General features: G+C 40.9%; 1 protein-coding gene across 2 annotated transcripts in view; it reads left to right on the top strand.

The window, feature by feature from the left end:
- Nucleotides 1–9,529: 9,529 nt before the first annotated feature.
- tspan4b (tetraspanin 4b) overlaps nt 9,530–25,445 on the top strand; it is a 38,751-nt gene continuing 22,835 nt past the window's right edge. The window contains exons 1-6 of one of the 2 annotated variants that reach the window (XM_070980245.1): nt 9,530–9,599; nt 22,015–22,084; nt 22,422–22,613; nt 22,798–22,872; nt 23,993–24,088; nt 25,045–25,158. In XM_070980245.1, the coding sequence (XP_070836346.1) occupies nt 22,016–22,084; nt 22,422–22,613; nt 22,798–22,872; nt 23,993–24,088; nt 25,045–25,158 (546 nt within the window). In that variant the 5' untranslated portion in view covers nt 9,530–9,599; nt 22,015. Of the gene's footprint in view, nt 9,600–14,335; nt 14,377–22,014; nt 22,085–22,421; nt 22,614–22,797; nt 22,873–23,992; nt 24,089–25,044; nt 25,159–25,445 lie in introns of those variants that run through there. The other variant, XM_070980246.1, reaches the window with a different exon arrangement.

Here is a 25,445-nt window from a genome sequence, read left to right as displayed (position 1 = left end):
GATGTATGTCTCCATGGCCTCCTTCTCCGGTTTGGACAGGTTGTACAACTTCCTAGTGCGTAAGGGGGCACCAGGGAGCAGGTAAATCGCACAATCGTAGGGTCTGTGTGGGGGCAAGGACAGGGCTCTATCTCTACTGAAAACCTGCTTAAGGTCATGATAGGCACCGGGGACAGATGAGAGTTCAATGTCTTTTGGAGGTGATTGTGAAAAAGAGATGGCAGGCTTGAGACAGTTCTGGTGACAAAAACTGCTCCAGAAGATAATGGAAGTAGTGGACCAATCAATAATGGGGTTATGGTGCTCTAACCAGGGAATACCTAAAACCACTGGATGAGTGGGTGAAGAAATGACAAATAGCTCAAGCATCTCAAGAGTGGTTACCAGAAGCATGAGGGAAATGGGAGCAGTGCGGTGGGTTACTGAGCCAATAAGAAGGCCGTCCAGGGCCAAAACCTCCTTAGGCTCAGACAAACTAACCAGAGGAATGTGGATTTGCTCAGCTATTTCAGTGTTAATGAAGTGGACCACCACTCACACCACACCACTCCGATTCATTGAATCGGAGAGAAACTAGGCTGAAACCAAGATGCATCGCCTTGTAAAAGCTTTGCATTGGTACAATCAGATTTCTTACTATTATATATATATTTTTAAGTGATTATTTTCGGTCAATTCACTTCCATAACTATCTCAGCCGTTTCTCATGAGTGGACTATCTGTTGCAGAACGACAAACACAATCTGATTCACCTATTCATAGGTGTCACGTCACTAGTCACTGAATATCAACATCCGCGCAACAGCAGGCTACTCCAGTCAACATGAAACAAAGGCTGTTGAAGTAGGCTACCAGTAAACATGGCAGACGACGAACAACAAATTCTTAGTTTACCTAGCCATACATACAAGTCTAATATTTGCCGTCACTTTGGATTTTTCAAAAAAGACGGAAACCGTGACAAGTCCCTAGCAATTTGTAAGATATGTCGTCTTGCTAGCAGCACAACCAACCTGAATACTCTAAAGCGATGACACGCTGTGGCAGTGGCTGAAAAATCCCCCTCAGTATTTGCCAACTTGCCCTCGGATCATGCCTCGGATTCACCTCATCATGCTACGAGTAGCGCCAGGGGGACTAACAACACTCAACAGGTCAACAGGTCAACAGGTCAACAGGCAAGCATCAGTACTTTTTTCTAAACTCTGCTGGGCGCAAACTCTGCCTGTGCCAAGGTAATAACTAAAGCCATCGCCTTCATATATGCAAAGATGTCCAGCCGTACAGTGCTACAGAGAGTGAGGAATTCAAATACCTTATGAGCGTCCTGGAGCCGAGGTATAGTAAGCCAGGCAGGAAGGTTTTTGCTGAGAAAGAAATACCCGAGCTGTACCAGAAAGTAAAACGACATAGCTGAATCACTGCACAATGCCCATACAGTCGCCATGACAATTGATGGCTGGATGTCTTGTGCTACAGACTCGTATGTCACTGTCACAGCACATTACCTTGATGAAGAGTGAGCTTTGCAAAGCCATGTGCTGCAGACGCACAAGTTTACCAATTCTTCCCACACAGGGAATAATCTAGCAGCCTTGTTGCAGGAACTTTTCCGCAAGTGGAAATTACAAAACAAGAAAACAGCCTTGGTCACAGATAATGCCTCAAGCATGCTACTGGCTGCAGCTTTGGCAAAAGTGGGTCTACACATGAGATGCATCGTGCACCTACTCAACTTGGCCTCACAAAAAGCCCTGAAAGTGGAAAAGATGTTGGAGCTACTGGTGAAAGTGAGAAAGGTGAGTGTCCTTTGGAGAGTAGGCCTAACAACCAAATCTTGTTATACATGTACCTGTACTGTAAGTTCATTCATTCATTCATTCATTCATTCATTCATTCATTCATTCATTCAGGTGGTGACATTTTTTAACATAAGCCCAAAGGCAACTGAACTGCTACATGAAACCCAGACCCAGCTCAACTTGCCAAAGCACAAGCTGGTCCATGATGTTTCCACAAGATGGAACAGTTCCCTTGAGATGCTGGAGCGTTTTTGGGAGCAGCAGCCTGCCGTGCTGAATACTTTGCTCACAAGGAAAATCAAGAAGGAAGAAGACATGACCAGGCTGAGTGAAGACGACATGGCACTGATCCAAGAAGTCGTCAAACTGATGACCCCCCTGAAAGTGGCAACCTCACTCCTCAGTGAGGAAAAGAATCCCACCATCACAATGATCTCTCCACTCCAGGTGAAACTGCAGAAGCACTTCCAGCCAAAAGAAAGTGATCTGGCTGAGATGTCAGAGATGAAACAACGATTTAACCAGGACTTTTGCGGTTGCTATACCATCATCCAAGACACCCTCTACTGTGCCACAGCACTTGACCCCCCTTAAAAGACCTGTCGTTCCTTGATGATGAAACCAGCAAGGACACAATCTTCAAGAAGACTGCAGCAGAGGTGGTGAAAATGGATGGAGATGAGGAGGTAAGATTTAGCCTACTCAGCTAACTCACTCATTCTCTCTCTCTCTTGCTTTCTCTCTCTCTCATTACTGGTGTGACATTGTGATGTTCATTTGTTTAGTTTAAGAAAATCTGTGTTGTATCAATTCTGTAATAGTAATTAATGAATACCGATTATGCAATACTGGTTATGTATTATACTGATTATGGTCGGGTAGACATAACTGCACAACTTGTAATTCCTTCTCTTCTGATTCACTCCTTAGTTGACGTCCCTGAGCCTCCAGCGAAGAAAACAGGCTTGGAACAGATGTTTTGGGACTTTCTTACTCCGAGAGCAACACTAAAGACCACAAGGGAGAGAGCTAAGGAGGACATTTTAAAATATCTGGAGAGGGCTTCTTTAGATCTGAGTGGTGATGTGTTACAGTGGTGGAGATATCAAGGAGATCTTCCACTGCTTGCAGCTTTGGCAAAGCACTACCTGTCCATTCCAGCAACAAGTGTAGCATATGAGCGAGTATTTAGCACAGCAGGTGTAATAGTCACAGCCAAGCGCAGTTTACTTGCCCCTGAACATGTGGATCAGTTGGTATTCATAAAAAAAACCTTAAAAAAGACATTTGTCTTAAGTTTGCTGTTATGATAATGGCGAGGCTGGTGTTGTTTATGTAGGCCTAATCTTTTTTCTTTTTTCTTTTCTTTTTTTTGTTTTTTTAGTTTTATGACGGACCCGTTTGTGACAGGAAAGGCTGTTTTATGTTAAACAAATAATCTACTGGCTCCATTGCTGGGGCATCCTATTGAAAGTGCTCCTGAGTCCTGACTGTTTATCTGTTTAGTCTAAATTGTTAATGACAAGTCCTGACTCCTGACAGCTTTGTAGGCTGAGCTCCACTCCTGTTAGGCCTATGTGCCTGTTTGTGAAATAGGCCTACTTTTTTATGTTGACAAACACACCTCTGCCAAACACACCTCCTCACTGCTTAAGTAGCCTACGTTAAGTGATTTGTCTTCATCTGTTATAAACCTCTTAATGGTGATAAGTATGGTACTGCTCATGTTCTTGAAGGAACAATAAAGTTGGGTTGAATTTGCACAGGGGCGGCACGTTGGCGCAGCAGGTAGCACGCGTGCCTCATAGCAAGAAGGTCGTCCACGGATCCACGGATCCACGGTTCCACGGATCGGGCAGGGCCTTTCTGTATGAAGTTTGCATGTTCTTCCTGTGCATGCGTGGGATCTCTCTTGGCACTCCAGCTTCCTCTCACAGACCAAAAACATGCTCATTAGGTTAATTGGTGACTCTAAAATTGTCCTTAGGGGCAGTGGCGAATTTAGCCATTTGGGGGCTCCAGGCAAACAGTCATTTGGGGGCCCCTGCATCTACCAGTCTAATGTACCTTATATGTATATTCCATGGACATTGCAAACTCTCATACTGTCTTAAAGCGTGAATGTGTGCAAATAGATTTGAATTTGTCTCAAATGTAGTTTTCTTGGTCTTCTTCAACCCCTGACTAATGCATGTTTCACTGACAAGATAATCTTGACTTTTCAAGTCTGAACAAAGATGTGACCTTTGTTATACAATATTAGTAAAGACTTGACAATTGTTATTCCAGGATGAATAAAGATTTATTTAAAAAAAGAATAAAATATGTTGAAAGACAGGGTTAGGGAAAGGGCCTTGTGGTCAATCTTGTGTCACCTGCAAAGTGAGAATAGCATACAAAACAATTAGATCAGTTATGAGACACATTATGACACAGTGACTGTTAACCTAATATGTCCTTATTGCTTCCGCTGACTCCGCTGCTGCGGTTCTGGTAAAGAAGCTTGACAGCTTTGGCAGCTTTGAGATGAACTGCTGCCTTTGGTCCCTCTTTTTCTTTTTTTGCGATCCACTTTCATATGCTCGCTTCATGTCTCTTTCTCTCTTTTACTGTTTGTTTGTTGTTTGGATTTTATGCGCCGTTATCATTTCCGCATAAGCACAGCGCGATCGAGTGTGATACGTAACATGGAATAGTCCATGCAGTGCAGACTGAAGGGGGTGCACGGTTGGTAGAGAGACCGTCAAAACATGAGTAATTGATCAAATTAGACATCCCGATGCTACTATTGTGAAGAGATATTGATTGAAAAAAAGTAATATGGGGACAAATTCTAAAAAAAATGCATTTTGGGGGCCCCAAAGGCCTTATATGGGGCCCGGAGCTCCAGGCAAATGCCTGGTTTGCCTAATAGTACGGCCCGCCTCTGCTTAGGGGTGAGTGTGGGCGTGAATGATTGTTTGTCTGTATATGTTGCCCTGCAATCGGCTGGCGACCGGTTCAGGGTGTACCCCGCCTCTCGCCCGTTGACAGCTGGGATAGGCTCGAGCCCACCCACAACCCCGAAAAGGGATATTCGGGTATAGACAATGGATGGATGGATGATTTGCATTGTTATTAGATTGCATTGAATCGTGATTGCATCGTGATTGCATCGTGGTAGGAAGATAAATCGTATCATACTGAATCGGTAGATGCTTCATGTGAATCGTTAGTGTATCGCACTGTAGCCTACGTATTGAGATGCATATCATATCATCCGCTGGTAACCTTCCTGGATGGTGCAGGTGAGGGTGGCGGTGACTGCAGGCGATGGCGAAGAGTGGATGGGTTGAGAGTGGCCCTCTGCTTCTCTGCTCTCTCCCTGCGCCTCTCCCTGAGTCTATTGTCTGGCTTCGTGGCCAGTCCTATTAGCTCTTCCAGTGAACTAGTTTCATCCTGAGCAGGAGGCGCAGTTGGAGGCAGAGGTGGCAGAGTGGCTGAAGCGGGGTGGTGAGCGAGTTGCATAGCCACCTGGTCCATCCGACCGCCGACCTGAGAAACACTGGTGGTAAGTTGCTGTAGTGTTTCCATAACCTGACATAGAGTTGACTCATGTTGTCCCACTAAAGCACCTTGAGTGGAGAAAATCTGTTTAATCCTATCCAAGTCCACTGGGTCCATTTGTTGGCCAGATAATTCTGTTACGTTCAATAATTTGGACCAACAGTAGTGGAGCCAGACACAGGCAAACAGTTCGAGATGCTTTAATGAAAAAAGAGAAAGATCAGCAGGCTAGGGAGTAACAAAAAATCCGGCTCTCCTAAACACTCAGCGGAGGAGACGGGAGTTGGCTGTCCACGGGGAAGCTGGCGAGGAGCGAAAGGGTGGCAGCTTACACACAGGCAACAGAAACCAAGAAACACAGCGAGTCACAGCCGAGCAGACCGGAATTATCTGGCAACAAGGTGGAGGGATGACCAGGATTTTATGGAGAGGTTGATTACTGCCGATGAGAAACAGGTGTGCGTCCACCAGCCCTGACACCTGTGGTCTGTGGTCAAGATGACCTTGACCTTTGTCCACTAAAATCTAAGTAGAACATTTCAATTGGATGGAGGTGAATGGAAGGATTGTATGGTACCATCACATTCTGTCTGGGGTTGTGTAAATATGCATTCTGTCTGTCAGAAGCCTGCTGGATATGTTATGCCTAGGCATCTTTGTAGTCTGAATTTAAGTGATAGGCAAGGACAACTACAGGAGGAAGCCGGAGAAGCACCTTCAGGGGAACTATGACAGAGAGGATTGGAGAGGCCTGAAAACCATCTCAGGCCACAGCAGCGACCATGAGAGGGGCCCTGAATCTGGAGAAATGAGCAAATGAACTTTAACTTCATAAACCTGTAAATACAGGAGAATAAATGAGACAGGCGACAGGGAGGTCATCACAAACTGTCGAGTGGGGTGGACTGAACCACCTGCACATAAACACCAGCAAGTTAAAGGAAATGGTGATAGATCTCTGCAGGAAGGCACCACAGACTAGATCAATGAACATCCATGGCTTCGATATTGAGATCATGGGGGATTACAAATATGGACTAATAACACAGATGTCCTGTACAGGAAGTGCCATAGTTGTCTCCATCTGCTCAGAAGACTGAGGTCGTTTGGAGTGTGTAGGACACTGTTCAAAACATTTTATGACTCTATGGTGGCATCTGCAATTTTCTGTGCAGTGCTCTGCTGGGGGCCTTGGTAGCTCTGAGAGCAAATGAAAAAGACTGTGGTCAGGAGAGCTGGATCTGTCTTGGACTGCCTTCTGGACACCATAGAAGATGTTAGCCAAGGGGCACAAAGCAGCACTTTCAGTAGCAGACTGCAATTGCAATCAGAATGTCCAACTCTAGTACTGTTTAATGTAACACTGTTTACATGCTTATGGTCTTGCACTGTCTTACACTCCTGTCTGTTTTTATGTTTCAACACCTTGGCATTACATTCATGAAATATCTTGTGCATTATTACATATTTTCTTCAATATTACTTTTTACTTTATTTCTTTTTTTTTTCACTTTAAGAGAAAGACTACAAACAAAGGCAAGTGTAGCCTGAAAATCAGTTTATTCTTTGTATTGTTTGTATGTTGCTGTTGATGGTGTTATCAATTGCAAATCAGTCAAATGCAACAGGTCTAATGCATGTTGGTGTGCCTCAACCAACTAAAATATCAAAGAGAATATAAAATAGTGTCCGAGCAGGCAGGTTACAGAGAGCAATTTTAAGCAGTTAACTTCCTTTAAAACAATAGACTCAAACCAAAATATTGAGTAAAGAATGGTAAGAGACAAAAAAACGGTGCCTCAGGAATATGCAACCATGCATGAAAAGAGAGCCAGAGCCTTTTTTTACATTTTTATTGTCAATTCTTCTATTTTATTGTTTTTGTTGTAGATACCCAGAAAGCAAAAATCCATTGAATCAACACTGAGATATGGTCATGGCTTAAAATTGAATCAACACTGATGTCAGACATTAAAAGTAACATTGAAAGCGCTCGTTATGATCAACATTGAAATAATGTTGAATTTTCAATCAGTCTAAACATTGATTCAATATTTATTCAACTACATCATTTTCAACATTGAAACAATGTAGAATTGTCAATTAATCTGAACATAGAATCAATATTGATTCATTTATAAATGCATTGAAATTACATTGATTCTACATTGCAATAATGTTATTAATTAAAGGACCATTACAGCACTTTTCAGCCTTCATCTGTAGGTTTTAAATATGCTTCATGCAAGGCAAATTGCATGAATGATTTGTGATTTGAAGCGTCAAATAGATGGACGCGTTGGCCGCGAAAATCGCTCTCATCGCGTCGCCCCATCGTGTTATCGCTTCATCACTTGAGTTGAAATAATTGAACTTTTGCGGCGGATTCGCGTGAAGACGCGCCGCGACAGCCTACCAGCGTTGAGATCGTCATCGACGTGCTGACGTACGGACGTGGTCGACGAGAGAATGAAATGGCGGAAGAAATGTTGTTGTTGGGCGGGCTTGTCGCGCGACGCGATGACGCCGCAAGGGGTTTTTGTACCAGCGTCAAAACTGGAGCGTCTGGCGCGACGCGATTTCATTTGGAGCGCGATTAAATAATTTTCATCGCGTTTGGTGGGAACGTAGCGTTAGCCTGGCAGGGGGCAAGTAAAGCCTGGTGGCCCGCCAGGCTTATAATACACTGGGGGAAACCCTGAACCCTCAGCATAGCCTCTGCACACGGACACACTAGCGTTAGCTAGTGTGTCACTCGAAGAGCTCTTTTGTCACTCGAAGATAATAAAAGCCGCTAAAAGCTGCCAACCGTTGCCAACTGTTGACTGGTTTGAACTGGTTTGGTCTCAGGAGAGAGCAAGTCTCGTGGGCGGGGGCACAGGTGCACAGCCACAGCATGCCATACATTGAAACCATGTCTATTTAATGTTGACATTTCAACATTGAAAACCCAGCATCTATACAATGATGATTCAACAACATTTTTTCAAATGTTGAAATGGTAGCTCTAATTAAACATTGAATAAACATAGATTTTTCAACTTCAACCAAAAATAACCAATTTCACCAAAATTCAACGTTGAATCACTGTATTTTGCTATCTGGGTAATGATCTGTGTAATTTTCTCCCTTTGTGCATTGCTTAGCAATGACAACATAACTTTGACAACAATAAGAGCAGATTCTGTACGTGTTCACTGTCAATGTTTTAATCCCCGAAGCTGATCATACTGTTGTGAAAGACATAGAAAACAGTGGTTAGTTTGAAACATTAACTCTAAAACACAACAGCATCTTTGGAAATGGTCAGCAGTAATGTGAAGTAAATCCACCATTTTCTCAGGAAAGGAAGTGTGCATGCTTTTATAGCTATGTACGAGATTATCAGTGAGGCAGAGGGAACAGGCAAGTGACCCAGATTTTCTGGAAAAAAGACAAAAGTGAAATGTGTGAGACAGGCTGCGGTTTAGAGATTGTGGCGAGGAGGAGGGGCAAGTAACAGGAAATAAATGGGAATGGAAGGAACACAGAGAGGGACAGGCTACAGCACACACATCTGGAAATAATTGAAAAGAGAGAGAGAGAGAGAGAGAGAGGGAGGGAGGGGCAGAGAGAAACAGTTCTGTTTACAAACGGGAACAAAATGAAGGGTAAAACCTCTTGGATGGAAAATTACATAAATTTAATATAAAGTTCAGAATTGGGGAAGAACACAAGTTAATTGGGGTGGATGGACACAGTCAACCAGTGAAGAGCAATACAGAGGAAGTGAGGGAAAGAAAGCTGGTTGAAAAGCCTGGCTGGTTCGGGGACCAATCCAAAGGATATTTGAAAAAGAAAACTAAGTAGAGAAAGAAAACTAAGAAAAGTTCAAAACCAGAGGGTGAAGGACAACATTGGAACTCATCTTAAGGTAAAGTCTATTTGAATTACAGTTGTAACTACACAGATACTAAATCTAGACATCAGAAACTTAACTTTAATGATGTTGTTCATAAAGATGTTTGATTGGCTGTAATATAGTCCTTGGTGAAATACTTGCAGGGTAGGTAGACTGCTTTAAGACCCAGACATTGCTGTTGGTTTGTTTGTTTCCGATTATTTATAATCATACTGTATATAAAGCAACTTGGCCATCAACTTTGTCTTTAGAAACTTACAACTAGGGGTGATTCTGTTTTCTATTATAAAACAGATTCAGGTTAGTGAGGTCTAGGATTGACTAGGAGCAGTATAGGAGGAAGTCATTAGGTGTGTTTTCTTCTGAGGCTTTCCTCAGAAGAAAAATGTCAGCATCTGTTGTTTTTTTCAAATGCTTCACACAACCTGTTTACATGAACCTGACAAAGGCCTCTGGCAGCTGTTGAGTTATGACTTTTTATGCCTAAATCTACAGAAAGCATTTACCATGGAAAGATGAGACAACAAAATGATTATGTCATTTATTTTTCTTTTTTGATGGTTTTGGAAGGTAAATGGCAAATGATGTGATCCTGCTGATAGGGGTCATAAAACCTTCATATCAGTTGAGCTTCACAGTTCATTCTTGATCTTAGAGACACCTTGGAAAGAAAAAGCAAAACAATGCGCTACCACAGTTGAAAGGTCCTATGACTTGAAGGACTTGTCTTTCCCTCCTTTTCCTATGTCTATCTTAAATTTGCACAGATAAACCACAGAAGAAACATAGGGAATTTGAGAAACAATTAATATTGCAAAAATATATTCACCCAGCTAAAAGATTAAAAAAAAAAAAAAAAAAAGCACAACAGACTGTTTAAAAGAGGTAATTCAAAAAATAAAAAAAAATGTTCAAAATGAAAGTTGCAATTAATTAACAATAAATATTTAAAACATGATAATTGGATATAAAAAGGTTTACAATCCAAAAATGGAATTAAAAGCTTAATACTTATATAGATGTATATGCAGTAGTGATACAAACGTAATAAACCAATTAAAGGAGGTCCAATGTGACAAACTGGTTATTGCATTAGTGAATTTCTCCACCGTTAAATAAATAAAGTCTTATCTTATTTTATCATATCTTCTGTCACCCCACTCTACTGTATATTCACAGTGGTTAACAAAAGCTTTAAGTTATTCCATTCACCAATCCCAAAAATTTCAGCAAATTGTAGATTTCATTTGCCATTGACGAGGGGTTGAACCCACATAACTGGCATAACATAACGGATAAACCAATCACTGTTTTTGTTGCAGGTAACACACTAGATCTGCTGAAGCTTTGGAAACGTGCAATTAGAACACAAAATATAATTTCTCACAATGCTTTGAAACATGGTTCCCTCAGAATTTTGCTCTCCTGTAACTAACAAGTTTGCTGTGATCCAGGGAAATGCCTTCAGCAGTATAATTAGGTCTGTTGAGGAGAGGAGGGAGCTTCCTTCCTGTCAGCAGTTTGACTTCCTGTGTGGGGTCAGTAGTCAGCGTGACAACAAGTCAGTCAGACACAAATCATACACTGTGGACATGCTCATGTGTACACAAACATAGGAACGTTACCTTTTTGTCTGTCTTTAAAAAACAGCCAAATGAGAATTATTCTCCTGTCAAAGCGTGGGGGAAAAAATCAATTGTGTTATCTATCTATCTATCTATCTATCTATCTATCTATCTATCTATCTATCTATCTATCTATCTATCTATCTATCTATCTATCTATGTCAAAACAATAGATTTTTTCCTGTCTATATAATTACACACACACACACACACACACACACACACACACACACACACACACACACACACACACACGTACACGTATATATATATGTATGTATACAGTATACGTGTATATACATATGTGTGTGTGTGTGTGTGTGTGTGTGTGTGTGTGTGTGTGTGTATATATATATATATATATAAACTCATATCATCCCAGCCTGACTCCTATCCACAGTAGGTATGAAATGACTCCTAATGTGATTCCAGAAATGGGGCGTCTTCATCCTGGAGAAAAAAAAACATTGTCAAGTTGGCTGATTCAATCCAGGTTATAGTATGTAGTACGTAAGTGTATGTTGGTAATTTTTTCCAGTTTTGAGTCATGGCAATAAACCACCACCCCTATCAGCTAACCACCAATAATATCAAACAAAACGTTTCAGATGTTAAACAAAAAATAAGAGTTTGAGAGAGAATAAAACTCACTAAAGGGAAAAAAAAGTCATCTCTAAAGTAACATGTATAACTTACAAACAAACTATTGGTCTTTTGTGTTTTTGATAACATGTCCTTTTGTCCTTTTTCAGTTTCCTGTTTCTTTCTCGTTGCTCACAGTTTAGCTCTCATTGCTAGCTCTGTCGTTTGCGTTGCCTGACTTTTTGTTCGCGACTCACTTGGGCGGGTTTTTAAATGGTGCGTCCTCATTGGCTAATGAGATTTTGAGTGACAGTTCAGTGTCCCGGATGTTGCTCAGTGCAGTAAGTGCGGGTTTTGGCAGTCACGGACACACGTTTGCCTGAAGTTTGCCCGATTCCTACAATGTAAGTATTTATTAGATATGTTGTTTGTGCTGTACTAGATGTTTTGATGTTTTTTTTGTGTTAAGAAGTAAAGTTGAGGTTTACCATGTAAGTTAGCTTTCATCTAACTAAATAACATAAGCTAAATTGCTATCCATAATGATTGCTAGCTACTTAGCCGCACTGTTTGTGCACTCTGTGTGAGACTCTCTGTGTGTGTGTGTGTGTGTGTGTGTGTGTGTGTGTGTGTGTGTGTGTGTGTGTGTGTGAGAGAGAGAGAGAGAGAGAGAGAGAGAGAGAGAGAGAGAACTGGCATGCATACAGACGATCGGGTGTGCCTGACCATCTACCTTGCCTGTCTTCATGTCAGGTTAGCATTATCTAGATATGTAATAAGTGCATGCAACTATGACCTTTGTTCATGCCAATTTGCAAAAATTAATGGAGGCTGAGTGAAAAGTACACTGAACAAAAGCTAGTAAAATATATTATACTTTGGTGTAGTTTAGTAGTTAGGAACTGGTGTCAATAAGTAGCAGTTTCTTGACACATACCTCTCGACTTGTCTCACCAATATCCCCTGCTGCTCAGTGTGAATGCATCAAAACATTGACAAATAACATTCAGGGATATATTACAGTAAGTAATATTCAAGGGTAAATTGTTGTGGTGGTAATTGACCTGATAACACTTTTGTAAAATTTAGAAACTGTGAATATAATGTTGACTATCTACAGAGGTTGATATGTCAGACTCACAAAAATTGTGACACAACCCTCCCACCAGTTCAGGACCTACAACACATGCAGGCTGGTCTTGGGAAAAAAACTCTTTCCATGCCTGAAGACATCACTCATTCAGAGGTGATCTAGCTTTAATTCACTGACACACCCTCTCATCAAGCAAATGTCTTTGTGTATCACACAATATTAGCGAAAATTCACAACACTAACTTACATTTTAGGTCTCCAGCTTGTTTAGAAGTGCATGTCCAAGAATGGAAACAATCACTGGAGGATGGCTTCTATATAAAGCTATAGAAAACCAAAACCCAAACTCATATGCATATTGTAATGGAATTATAGTTTGAACCAGCAGCGAAATATTTCCAATAACTCCTGTATTTTTTCAACGGGTGGAAATGGCAGTTGGCATTTATCTGTAGTACCCCCTGAATCAGGGATACACGGGAAGTTTGTTCCTTTACAGGAGGAATTTGATCTCACACCTCTTCCCTATGATGCCCAGGAGTTTTCACTCATGCAAAAGAATTGCTTTAAAATTATGCCAGTGTAGCTTCTTGGCTTCCATTTTAAACAATGTAATGCCTCAGAATGTGACACATTTTCAGATTCTGAACAAGAGGTAAAAACAGGTCTACTTGTTGCTTGTGAGTAACTGCTTTCTAGAAACATGGATGACAAGTACTTTATTCAAAATGTAACTTCCTTGTTTTTGCTTAGATTACTGAGGTGCTCTCTTTTGGGAAGAAAGTAAGTTGCTTCTAATATCTGTGATCAAAAAACATATGCTCATCCAGACTCTTTTCAATGTTCTGTAATGAATTTTATGTCTTTTTGTTTTAGCCAACAAAAGGACCGTACCCTGTATGCCAGAATGAATATCCAATAGTGGCATTGGAACTACATGTCTGCAGAGACAGAGAGAGTAGCTTTGAGAGGTATTGTTATTGTTTAGCTCTTTATGCGTGGATCAGGGCAAATCCGGGTAAGACATACATGCTCTTAGTTAGGCTACCATATGTTGCCTGCATGTTCTCTTCAACCAGTATATGTATTATTATCAGGGGTAACTGTCCTATTTTGTGATGTATGTGTTATGGTGTGTTATACTGCACGTGGATTAAGACACAAATGTTGCTTAATACACATCTTCATAGAACATCCATCCATTATCTATACCGCCTATCCCTTTCGGGGTTGCGGGGGGCTGGAGCCTATCCCAGCTACAATGGGCGAGAGGCGGGGTACACCCAGCCGATTGCAGGGCCACATGCAAAGACAGACAAACATTCACACTCACACTCACACCTATGGACAATTTAGAGTCATCAATTAACCTAATGAGCATGTTTTTGGTCTGTGGGAGGAAGCCGGAGTACCCGGAGAGAACCCCCCAACTTCACACAGAAAGGCCCCGCCTGACCCGGGGATCGAACCGGCAACCTTCTTGCTGTGAGGCACCTGCACTACCTGCTGCGCCTATCTTCATAGAACATCTATCTATCTAAAGGAACAGAGCGCTTTGCCGTGGCCTCTCTGTGGCTGGAAGTCGCAATAAGGTAATGTTTCATCATCTCTCGAATTAGATGCATGTGAGGGTGAAATGTGAGAGATTCTTGATCAAAATTACATAATAATGGAATCCTATTTTTCCTTTTCCTTGATGTGTTTTTCAGGTGGACTCTTACTACACTGTGTCACAATTGGCTGCAATGATAAGTGAAACGGTACAACAGAAGCATGCAGGAGAGGCACAAATCCTAAATAACTTCCAGGATTTCCCACAAGAGTTTGGTAAGTGTTGTTTACATACAACAGACAAACAAGATACATCTTTACATCTTATACATATTTATGTTTATAAATCATACGTCATTAATTTCTTAACAATGCTTTTGTTGTGAAACATTTGCAGTTATATGTCCTGGAAAATTCAGTGACTTGCAAGGATTCCGTGTAGCACTTGAAATGTGGCTATTGCCATCTTTTGGCACTTGAATATCACTACAAAATACAGTTTGACTGAGGCATTAACACTCACACACACACACACACACACACACACACACACACACACACACACACACACACACACACACACACACACACAAACGGTTATTTGAAAGAAACTGAGGTAAGTTTTAAGGTGGGACTGTTAACTCATAACTCATGGAAAATTGAAACATGACCGGGGCCCTTAACTGGACCCTGATATTTCTAACAGCTCACAAGCCAAAAAGGTTGGGACGCACTGGTTTCATCTTCAATCTTTATTGTGTTTTATTGACTCATATGTTTTTGTAAAATCTTAATCTGTCCAGTAAGCAGTACCTCCACCTGTCAGTGGAGTAAAAAATACAGTATGTCACTCTCAAATATAATGAAGTATAACATAGCATAAAATACAAAGACTGAGGTACCTCTTGTAGTGGAAAGTGACTAAATACATTTACTCAAGTATTGTACCTTGAAACTTGATCAAGGTCCACCTGGTTGAATGTCAGCATGTTGCAAAATACACAATGCAAAATAACTCCTTAATCCTTACTCAAAGCACAATTTATTTTTATTAGCTGTGTAGACTTTTTTTTAGTACTGCTTACAGAAAAAACAGCAAAGTAATCATACCCACAGCATTTTATGCTGATAAGGAATCATACTCCTACTGTATAGACCAAGTTGTTCAATGAATATCACCTGTGGAAACCAGTGTGCAAGGACATGGAATGAGGTAAAAGCTGCATAAATTTCACATGACACAAACAACTGAATTGAAAATTCGAAACATACCAATGTTATTTGTTATTTTACAAATTCCAGAAATGGAAAAGTTTTGACTGCTTCCAATAACAAATGAGTGACAATGGCTGATATGACTTATATTTGGCCAGAGCATAGAGAGTATAAATAGTGGATGGAGATTCTGAGTGATGTAACAGTGGGTTCATACCTGGGCCAGAGACAAAAACAGCCTATTTTCTGCCACCAAGGGATTTCAGCTTCAAGAATGGAGTGTTTGTGCAAGATCAAGTGTCTCTGAATATAGAGCTCCTGTTCAGACAAGGTCAGTGTCATGGTATTTATTAATCCCTGAAGGACAGCAAGGTTCTCGTCTGGCAGGGGGCAAGTGATCTCTGACACCGCCACCCTATCCTCTGGGTCAACATCAGTGCAGTGATCCCGGAGAAGATGCTCCATTGGCTACAAGGCCGTAAGGTTAAGTTAGACCAATACCAACTACTCAGACTTTTAAGCAGTGCGTTGTTTATTATTTTTTTTTATGTTTTTCTGTTTAATGTGTTGTGTGTGAGTTTCCCTTCCAGTTCTGCAGTGGAGGTGTGGCCAAGTTGTTTGGTGGGCAGATGGTGAATCTGATCCTTATCCACTGATTCTCTCCCCATTTAAGCAGCGTGGCGGAGATGTCTCACTGCCAGATTGTTCAAGCTTCATGCTTGACTTTCCAGCCATTCTTGTCTCTTGTATTCCTAGTAGCATTAGTCTTGTTCCTTGTCACCTGTGAGCATATCTCAGTTGAGTTTGGTTTAATATCCATAGCGTGTTTTTTCTAGTTATGTTCCTTGTTCTAGTTGTGTGTTATTTCCCACCCGCTAGCCACAGTGTAGTTGATTGTTTTGCTTAAGGGCTGTTTTTGTGTTTGGAGATTGTGTTTTTGTTTGTTCTTATTTAAATTACTGTATTAGTTTTTTTTATTTTTGTCATTGTTAATAAACCGTTTGGTTTAAACTGCTCCCTTTGTGTCTGCCCCTTGGGTCCTATTTAAAATTAATAATCTAAACCTAACACAGACAGATGCATCCAGGCCAAAAGCATTGACCAGCCCTCAGGATGTTTTCTGACAACTCTCCTTACTCACTATTATTTCTTGCCAGCCTAAACCTTGGGTTATCACAAGTCGATAATGAGCATCCCCATTTTTGGGCCTGCTAATGAAATAATGAAAATTGAAACTTGAAACACCTGCAACTGTCATCCTAGGCACAAATTGAAGGCTACAAAACTATGGAGCACCAAATGGGACACATTGAAATATATAACTACATCTTTAAATAAATGATTAAATGTGTCATTAATTAATTATAATGGGAATTAAATAAATAAAAGTGTCATTAAATGTTTCATTAATTAATTAAAATGGGAATTAAATGAATACATATATAATTATTTCACTATTTATTTAATTATTTCGCTATTTAATTATTTCATGGACCTTTGTTGCAGCGCTTCATGAATTTATTTTATCTGTCAAACTCACCCATCAAAGTCAGTGGGCGGGACTAACGATGATCTAGTGAATCGATTGCTTTCGACTGGAGTCTTCAAGCATGGCGGCTACAGAAGAGCTCCTTCAGCTTTCATGAGAGTTGGTTTCAGATATTTTAAACCTTGCAGAATACGTGGAAGCAGGACCTGCTGACCCAGAGCATGTGGTCTGTAAAGCAGAGGAATTCATCGAAGTGGTTGGCATTATTTCGCCACTTTACGACCAAGACATTGATCCGAGAGTGAAATCAAATTTAGAAGAAGTTCTCCACCGCTTTGCTGTTCAACAGCCACTGCAACACACACATGGACCAGGGCGATTGGCACTTGACATTCCGACTGCAGTTCTGAAGCACCAAGTTCTTTCTGGTGTACCACCTTGTGAAATTGCAGCAATGTTCGGAGTATCAACGAAAACCATCAGGAGGAGTATGCAACAATGCGGTATGACTGAAGACAAATTTCACACTTGACTATTTAGGCTGTTGTAATATCTTCATATTTGAATTTACATCATTCTGACAGCAGGGAGTTTCACTCCATTGAAATAAAATAGGCCCTAAATTGATTGTGCTAATTATAAACTTGTGATGACCCAGGGTTTACAGTAGAGGGAAGAAACATTAGCAAAAACCATCCTGAGGGTTGGTTGTAGCACCTGGCATAATCAGAAAAACATCTGAACAACCTTAAACAGTCATCATTTTCAGATATATGACTGATGTTGGCAAGTTTTTCTAACGTCAAAACACTACTGGGGAAGACTTTAATTCAAACTTGCTTAAGACAGAACTTTATGGAGAGTACAATGCTTTGCATTCAAGAGTACCTCTACATCTGGCTCAGCCACAGGTGTGTGGACCATTCCATTGTACCACAGCTGTTCTGGAGATTAGTTTCCTTCAGTTCTGATAGAATGCCTGTTCCAGCTACCCAGGTCACACTTCAGTCATGGGAGAAACACATAATGCACACAAAAGAGGTGCATCGCATCTAAGTCAATCTTCTTCCATGGTGTTTAGCACATCATACAGGTGACAGCTGACCACACATCACACCACAGCCTCTCTATTCTGAGTATAAAAATTTACAGGGAAAAAACAAAAAAACACAGAAATGAACACATACTGCCTTAACATGCCTAATATGCTTATGTCAGGTTCTGCTTTGAGTGACAGTGGTAGCTTTTACCTTTAATTGTGGACACTTGCTAGCAATGAAGCTACCATGTACAGTTCCTCGTACGGGGAACATGAATCGGGCAATGTCCACATTTTCCACCCCCTGGTCACCACGTGATGAATTTAAGCAGTCATCATGCATTGTGGTGGGGTGGGGCCCAGGGGATTATCCAATAGTGAAGCCCACTAGACCACATAGTCTATATGACATAAAATAATGAGTAGCCCATAAGCAGTACTTTGATGCAGTCCCTACCTTGAGGGCCAACCATATTTGCAGACACCATCCAAGAAGAAGGAGAATGCAATTGAGGCTTTGTTGTTGGCAACAACATTAAGATAGAGGATTTACAGTATGTGGCCCTGCAATCGGCTGGCGACCGGTTCAGGGTGTACCCCGCCTCTCGCCCATTGTAGCTGGGATAGGCTCCAGCCCCCCGCAACCCCGAAAGGGATAGGCGGTATAGATAATGGATGGATTTACAGTATGTAAAAAGAATTGGGGGAAAAGAATTTTATATCATTAGATCTCATCACTGTGACATATTAGTTTTTAGTTTCTTTAGTCAAGACAGGACTTTGTCTTACCCTTCTTGAGAAACTGTCAATCCCACCAAATATCACGAAATTAAATCTGAGGAGAAAAAAGTACACAAAAAATGGTGATTGGCAAAAATCTGGAGTGTTGACATGGGCCATGAGGGCTCACTGAATAATTTGATGAGGATGAAAATGATGTTAAAAAAAAAAAAAAATGCAATGGCTTTCAGTTACCAGATCTCAACCCAATTGAACATATATGGGACATATGCCTATGCAATAAAAATATAATATTAGATGTATTTCAATTTCAACTGTCCCATTAATTCATCATTTTTTAGAATGGAATTGAAATTAATTAGCAAGAGAGCTCATTCTGATACTAACTACCAGTACTGTATGTGTAGCATGTGTCAATAGAACAATACAAACAACATAAGCCCTGGCTCCACATTTGCAGGTCAAATAAAGCTTGTAAAATGAAAATGTTCACAGTTCTTGTGAACTATTGTTGGTTTCTTTGTAGATAAAAGAGCTTGGTCTGTACCAGCTCTATATGGAAAGTGTCCTGAGACAACTTCTGTTGTGATTTGGCGCTATACAAATAAAATTGAATTGAATTGAATTCTTTCAAAGACATGTTATTTATATGAAATTGTGGTGTTTGTGGCTGGATCATAATCTGCAATAATAGACCATATACTGGCGTACCTGGCACTGCATCAATGTTACACAGTTCTAGAGTGAGAAATGATGACAGTTACTATGGCAGTGGCAAAGGTCCATTAGCTTCATTCAGCCTCCACTGATTCCCCTATTTGTGTGATTGTTAACAAAGGCTATGGCTGCATGCATTTAGCGTCACATGAAGACAGGCAAGGTAGATGGTCAGGCAGACCCGATCATCTATAGACGTGCCTGTTCACGTGCATGCATACATACACACAGAGTACAGGAACAGTGAGGCTATGTACCTAGCAATCATTTTGGATAGTAATTTAACTAAAGTTACTTAGTTAGATAAAAGCTAACTTACATGGTAAATCTCAACTTCACGTCTTATTTAACACAACAAATTTCTGGCAAACGTGTGTCCGCAACCACCAATACTCGCACTTGCTGCACTCAAAAACTTATTAGCCAATGAGGACACTGTTGAAAAACCCACCCACATGAGAAATTTGTATCAGAATTGCAAAAAAGAAGTCAGGCAGCACAAACGACAAAGCTAGCAACGAGTGCAAAAGTGTGATCAGCAAGAAAGAAACAGACGAAACAGGAAACAAAAGGACATGTTATCCAGAAACATAAAACACCAACAGTTTGTTTGCAAGGTATACGTTTTACTTTTGAGATGACATCTTTTTTTTTTCCTTCAGTGAGTTTTATTCTCTCTAAAATTCTTATTTTTGTTTGACAACTAAAAGACTTGATATTATCGGTGCAAATCTGATTCCATACACCTTGTGCTCTTTGTGTTTCTACAGACAGTGCCATGGTGGAGTGATAAGTTCTGGTCGTCACAAAGACATTTATTATATGACTCAACACTGGAAAAAAAAAAAAAAAGATGAATGAACACACACACTTGATTGTCTAACCTGGATTGCTGAATCCTGAGTTCTTATTTTTTGTTTGACATCTAAAAAGTTTTGTTTGATATTATTGGCACAAATCTGGTTCCATACAAGGTGACATGTAACACAAGGGGCTCTATTTTCGATTCCACCGCTGGACAGTGGTATTTTCATGCAGCGCAGGCAGGCGCACAGTGCACTTGGTATTTTGGTAAACCGAGGCACACAGAGGTACGCCAGGATGGGCATTGTGGTGCAGTAGGGGGAGGTGTCGGCATAGTCAGCCAGTGGATTTGGATCTTCGTTCCATTGCGGTCCACGCCGACGGCGTAAAAGTGCGCTGAAAGCCCACCACCCCAGACCTGGTCAACTCTGTGTGCCAGCGGCACACCGCTGGGCAAATGGATTTTCGTAAATTGCCTGGTGCCAAACATGTATGCCAATTTCCCCGGGTCGGCACATGACTCGTTCATCCTGGCGAATTCTAGCATCCCTACAGTCTTTCAGGGGGACACCCCTCTGGATGGGTGGCTGCTAGGTGATAACGACTATCCACTGAAAACGTGGTTGATGACTCCATATATCACACCTTCAACAAGAAGGCAGCGTGGTTTTAACAGTGTTTTCAGCAGTGCTCGGTCAGTCATCAAACGCACATTTGGGATTCTCAAAATGCGTTTTAGATGTCTGGACCAGACAGGTGGTTCATTAACATACAGCCCTCAGAGTGTGGGTGCATTTTTCGTGGCATGTTGGGTTTTACACAACATGGCTGTACGACATGGATGTCACTATGAACTCACGGAGGACACATTAAGGGACTTAAGACGGAGAGAGGCCAAACTGCATGTGCCGTGTCAACTGGGAGAGCAGCAGAGCGCACAGGAGAGGAGGGAGCGCCTCGCCGTCCAGCTTTGTCCTTAAGTGAGTATTTGCGGTTACATCAGTTCAAAAAACATCTGACGATCAATAACTTTCCACAGTAAACAGATAGACAGTATTGAAATAAATTTCGCGAGGCCGTAGATACGGCCACTGTGAGCCTGGACCTACCGGACCAGAACGTGAGTCTCCTCCTGGGAGAAGTTTGGGCATCAGACAGTTTCCTGCGCGGGCTCAGTCATCCGCGAAACTTGCCATGCGCCCCGCCAGCTGCATTTTTAAAGGTGAGGCGAGGAGCTGGTGTGATTGGTGAAGATTGGACTCGGCTGTGCAAAAACCACTCCACACGTTCTCCCCTCCCTCCTTCCAAGTTGCACTGCTGGGTGGGACTGAGATGAAAAGGGGGAGGAGTTGCGCCAGTGGCGCAGTGCATGAAAATACCAAAGTCTGCACCGCCACGTTCCATCAGCGGACCTGACTTTGCACCATGCTGGCGGAATCGAGAATAGAGCCCAAGGTGTTGCCTGTTGTCCATCCATCCATCCATCCATCCATCCATCCATCCATCCATCCATCCATCCATCCATCCATTTTCTATACCCACCTATCCCTTTCCGGGTTGCGGAGCCTATCCCAGCCGTGTTGTCTTTTGTTCCCACTGTAAAGCTCTCTTAGACAAATTTGTAATTTTGGGCTGTACAAATGACTTCTTATGTCATTCAACTTTACAATACATATTTCCTTCCTTGTGACGAGCTTCTCCTTCACACACTTGCCCTCTCAATAAGTAAACCCAAAACACACTACAACAAAGCATTTCCTGATCAGTTATTTAACCATACTAATCCAAATAAACGCTCACAAACACAGTGGGTATTTCACACCGTTTTGCCATTAAATAAGGTTAGTGGTGACATGAGACATTGTTTTAACATAGTTTTCTTGCTCTTCTGTTTCTCATTCTTTTACAGGATGTCAGTGTCTCGGAGGTGTTTGTGCTGTGTCAAATATTTGATGTTTGTCTTTAACCTCATCTTCTGGGTTAGTATTCACATAAAAATCAAAATTGGTCCAAAGTTGGTGTCATATTTGTTTATATAGTTACATTTTCCACAAAAAAAAAAAAAAAAATTCTGATTTTTCTGTGGTCTCTAACAATTTTGTGTTTCTCAAATAAAAGATTTGTGGCAAGTTAAGTTTGAATGTGTTCACGGCATGCTTCTGAAATTATTGTATATATGTGCCAGTTTCTTACGTTTCATTCATTCACTCACAGTTTGGGATTTCCCACTCTCTATTAGAAACTTCATTTTCAGGACAGTGCATTGTAATGAATGTTGCATTTTGACACTGGTTTGACATTACATTTTCTGTAAAGCTAGGAGGATGCGGCTTGTTTGGGGTTGGAGTCTGGCTGTCGTTCACGCAGGCAGAGTTTTCCTCTCTTCCCCTGTCTTTTCCATCCCTCTCAGCTGCCAATCTTCTGCTTGTCGCTGGTGGCATTACCATGGTGACTGGCTTCCTGGGTTGTCTTGGAGCGCTTAAGGAGCAGCGCTGCTTGTTGTTCATGGTGAGTGAGATGTGACAGGAAAGGGGAGAAAGGAATGCAAAATGACATGCAACAAAGGTGTTCCAACAAGAATTGGGCAGCATTCACTTTCGCGTTCTGATATTTTGGTCTTAATACAATAACTCATTGGGAATAATCTACATAGCTTTCACTTGTATATACTATAATGTTGTCTGTTTTGTAGTTCTTTGTGATCCTTCTGGTCCTGGTCCTGACAGAGGTGACTCTAATGTTGGTTATACACATATTTCATGACAAGGTAAGCTTATGCACACTCCAACTTAGGCAACTAAAAAAAGATAATGAATAGAATAAGATTAGAATAACACTATAGTAAGCAATAAAAATCAGCATCTTAATAACCTCACTACTGTATGATGAACAGTTAGCAAAGAAAGTATGAAGGAGGTGAAAATAAAGAGTAATATAAAACAAGACCAACAATCTATAGTCACTTACTAGAGGGTGCAATGTTCTTTACATTAAGGAATGACCAAGACACTACTAATTTTAATATTCTTCGGCTTACTAGAACGCTACATTCATGATACGTGTGGTGCAGCAGAAAAGGGCATGGTTATGTTAAAATCAAAAAGGTTTTGCTGACACTTGACTGACAGTTGGAATTTTCTTTGCTCGGTCTTCAAGGTCATTTTTATCAACTACATCAGAGCTATAAATACATATCCCCATGCAGCTGTAGTTACTAATGAGTGATTGTCAAATTTGTTTTTGCTTTAAGCAGAGGCATAAGATAGGGTTGCCCTCTGTCCCTTTTGTTGTTTGCACCAGACATTAAACTTTTAATAATAATACAAATAGTAAAGGTTAAATATCAAATAATAATGAACATAAAATGTCTCTTTTTGCTGATCATATGATTAAAGTATAAAAGGCCTTCAGAACTCTTCTTAAGGACATATTCATATACAGATGGATACCCGAATGAAACTGGGGTGTAGCAGCAAATAGGCATGAACGTGAGCCTGTCTCCCTGTCACTGTGTAACTGCCGGATTCTGTTTTCTGCAAGAATGAAAAATGACAGGATTATTGGCAGTTTTTCAGGAAAGCCGGACATGGACTGTGAAAAGTTTCACAAAATTTGATAATAATTAGTTGGTTTCTATTGTAAGATAGGCTGATCACAAATTCCAAATTACCTGAAGTTTGAACATAAGTTTAAGTGGTTGTCTGTCTAGTTTGTCAGCCCTGTCAGTAGACTAGTGATGTGCCCAGGTGTAGACTATCTCACACCCAATTCCACATGGGATAAGCTCAAGCTTCAGTGATCCTGAAAAGGATAAGCAGGTATAAATAATTGATGGATGTATCATTTGAATGAATAATTGTGCCTTAGTTTCTTTCTCTTTTTGTTAGCTTGATTCCAAAGCACAGGATGAATTAAAGGAAGGCATGAAGATATATAAATCAGAGCCTGGACTGAAAAAATCCTGGGATAATGTCCAGAAAATGGTGAGCACTCTTGGCAAACAATGTATACCTTCTTATGTTGCATGAATATAGGACAAGTTGTATACAACAGAATAAATTATGTCACTGTAGGTGGAAGTTGTCACAATCACTCCACCCTTAAGGGATGCTTCACACAAGCTGCTAAATTAAGTCCTAAAATAAGAGCTTCACTTCCTACTTCACTATTGACATACATACAATAGATGCATGATGTATGTATCAGGAAACTCACTTTTTGGTCACATTTCAGCATCTAAAGACAATTGACAACTAACTCTAACTGTGTGTAGAATCTTCCTGGTCCTACTTAGTGGTAATAAAGTATTGGTTTTATGAAAAAATCATGTCAGTGTGGACTCTCAATCCCTGAGCCCAGTTTGGGGTTTAACAGTACACAAAAGTCTCAGATCTATTTAGAGAAAGCAGCAGCAGTGTCAAAGACAGGCAAAATCCTCTTGCTGGAGACTGAAAATTAGTTTCACCTTGAATACATTTGAACATTCAAAACACCTAAATGTTTACATATTGCACTCTATTAAACAGTAAATTTAACGTGTTTGATGTCTTTCCATTCACGTACCTGAATGGTGGAGTAATGGCGACACATTGTCCTTGCCTTTGCCACAACCCTCACTTCATTTCTGTTGTAGCTGACTGAAAACCCCAATTGTACTCAAACAACACATTTGAAGGATGCAGGCAGGTCTTCCAGCTCTGGTGTTTTCCAAACTCCAATCAAACAAAAGTTTCCTTTCAGAACTTGCGCTTGGGTACCATATTACATGCATCGGCGTTTATAGTGTGTAGTGTGCATGGAGCTGCGTGCACCAGACTGTGACTCTCATACTATGACAGTTCAACATGAATACATGAACCATTACAAGAGTGTTAACATAAGTTAGGTACTTCAGCTATATTATTCAACTCTGAACTGATCTGTCTGTCTCTTCTTGCAGTTCAAATGTTGTGGAGTAACGAACAAAACAGACTGGTATGATGTGCTGAATGGAACACTGCCCTCATCCTGCTGCTCCGTTGGGACAGACCAGTGTCTTGACGGATGGAGTGAGGTTGGTTTGCTGCTCAGCTATAAGGCGGTCTTTTGGAGTACAATGAGTCTAGAGGGGTAAAATTGCAATAAATAAGATGTTTTCGTTCTGCCTGATTCTCTCAAATGAAACCTAGATTTGCTCCAGATGTCTAGTCTGAATGCCTTCACACATGATGAATTCAAGCAATGGATTAGTGGTGTATTGGAGCTAAGGCCCCAAGCCACATGGACCAAAAATCAAAGTTTCAGCTGTGTTCAATTGTTCAGAAAAATCTTCTTGATGGTGTTCAATAAAAATTAGCAGGA

This window comes from Chaetodon trifascialis, chromosome 15 (genome assembly GCF_039877785.1).
Source record: "Chaetodon trifascialis isolate fChaTrf1 chromosome 15, fChaTrf1.hap1, whole genome shotgun sequence".
Lineage (NCBI taxonomy): Eukaryota > Metazoa > Chordata > Actinopteri > Chaetodontiformes > Chaetodontidae > Chaetodon > Chaetodon trifascialis.
Note: the sequence above shows the minus strand (reverse complement) of the source record. Positions and strands in the feature narration are given on the sequence as shown.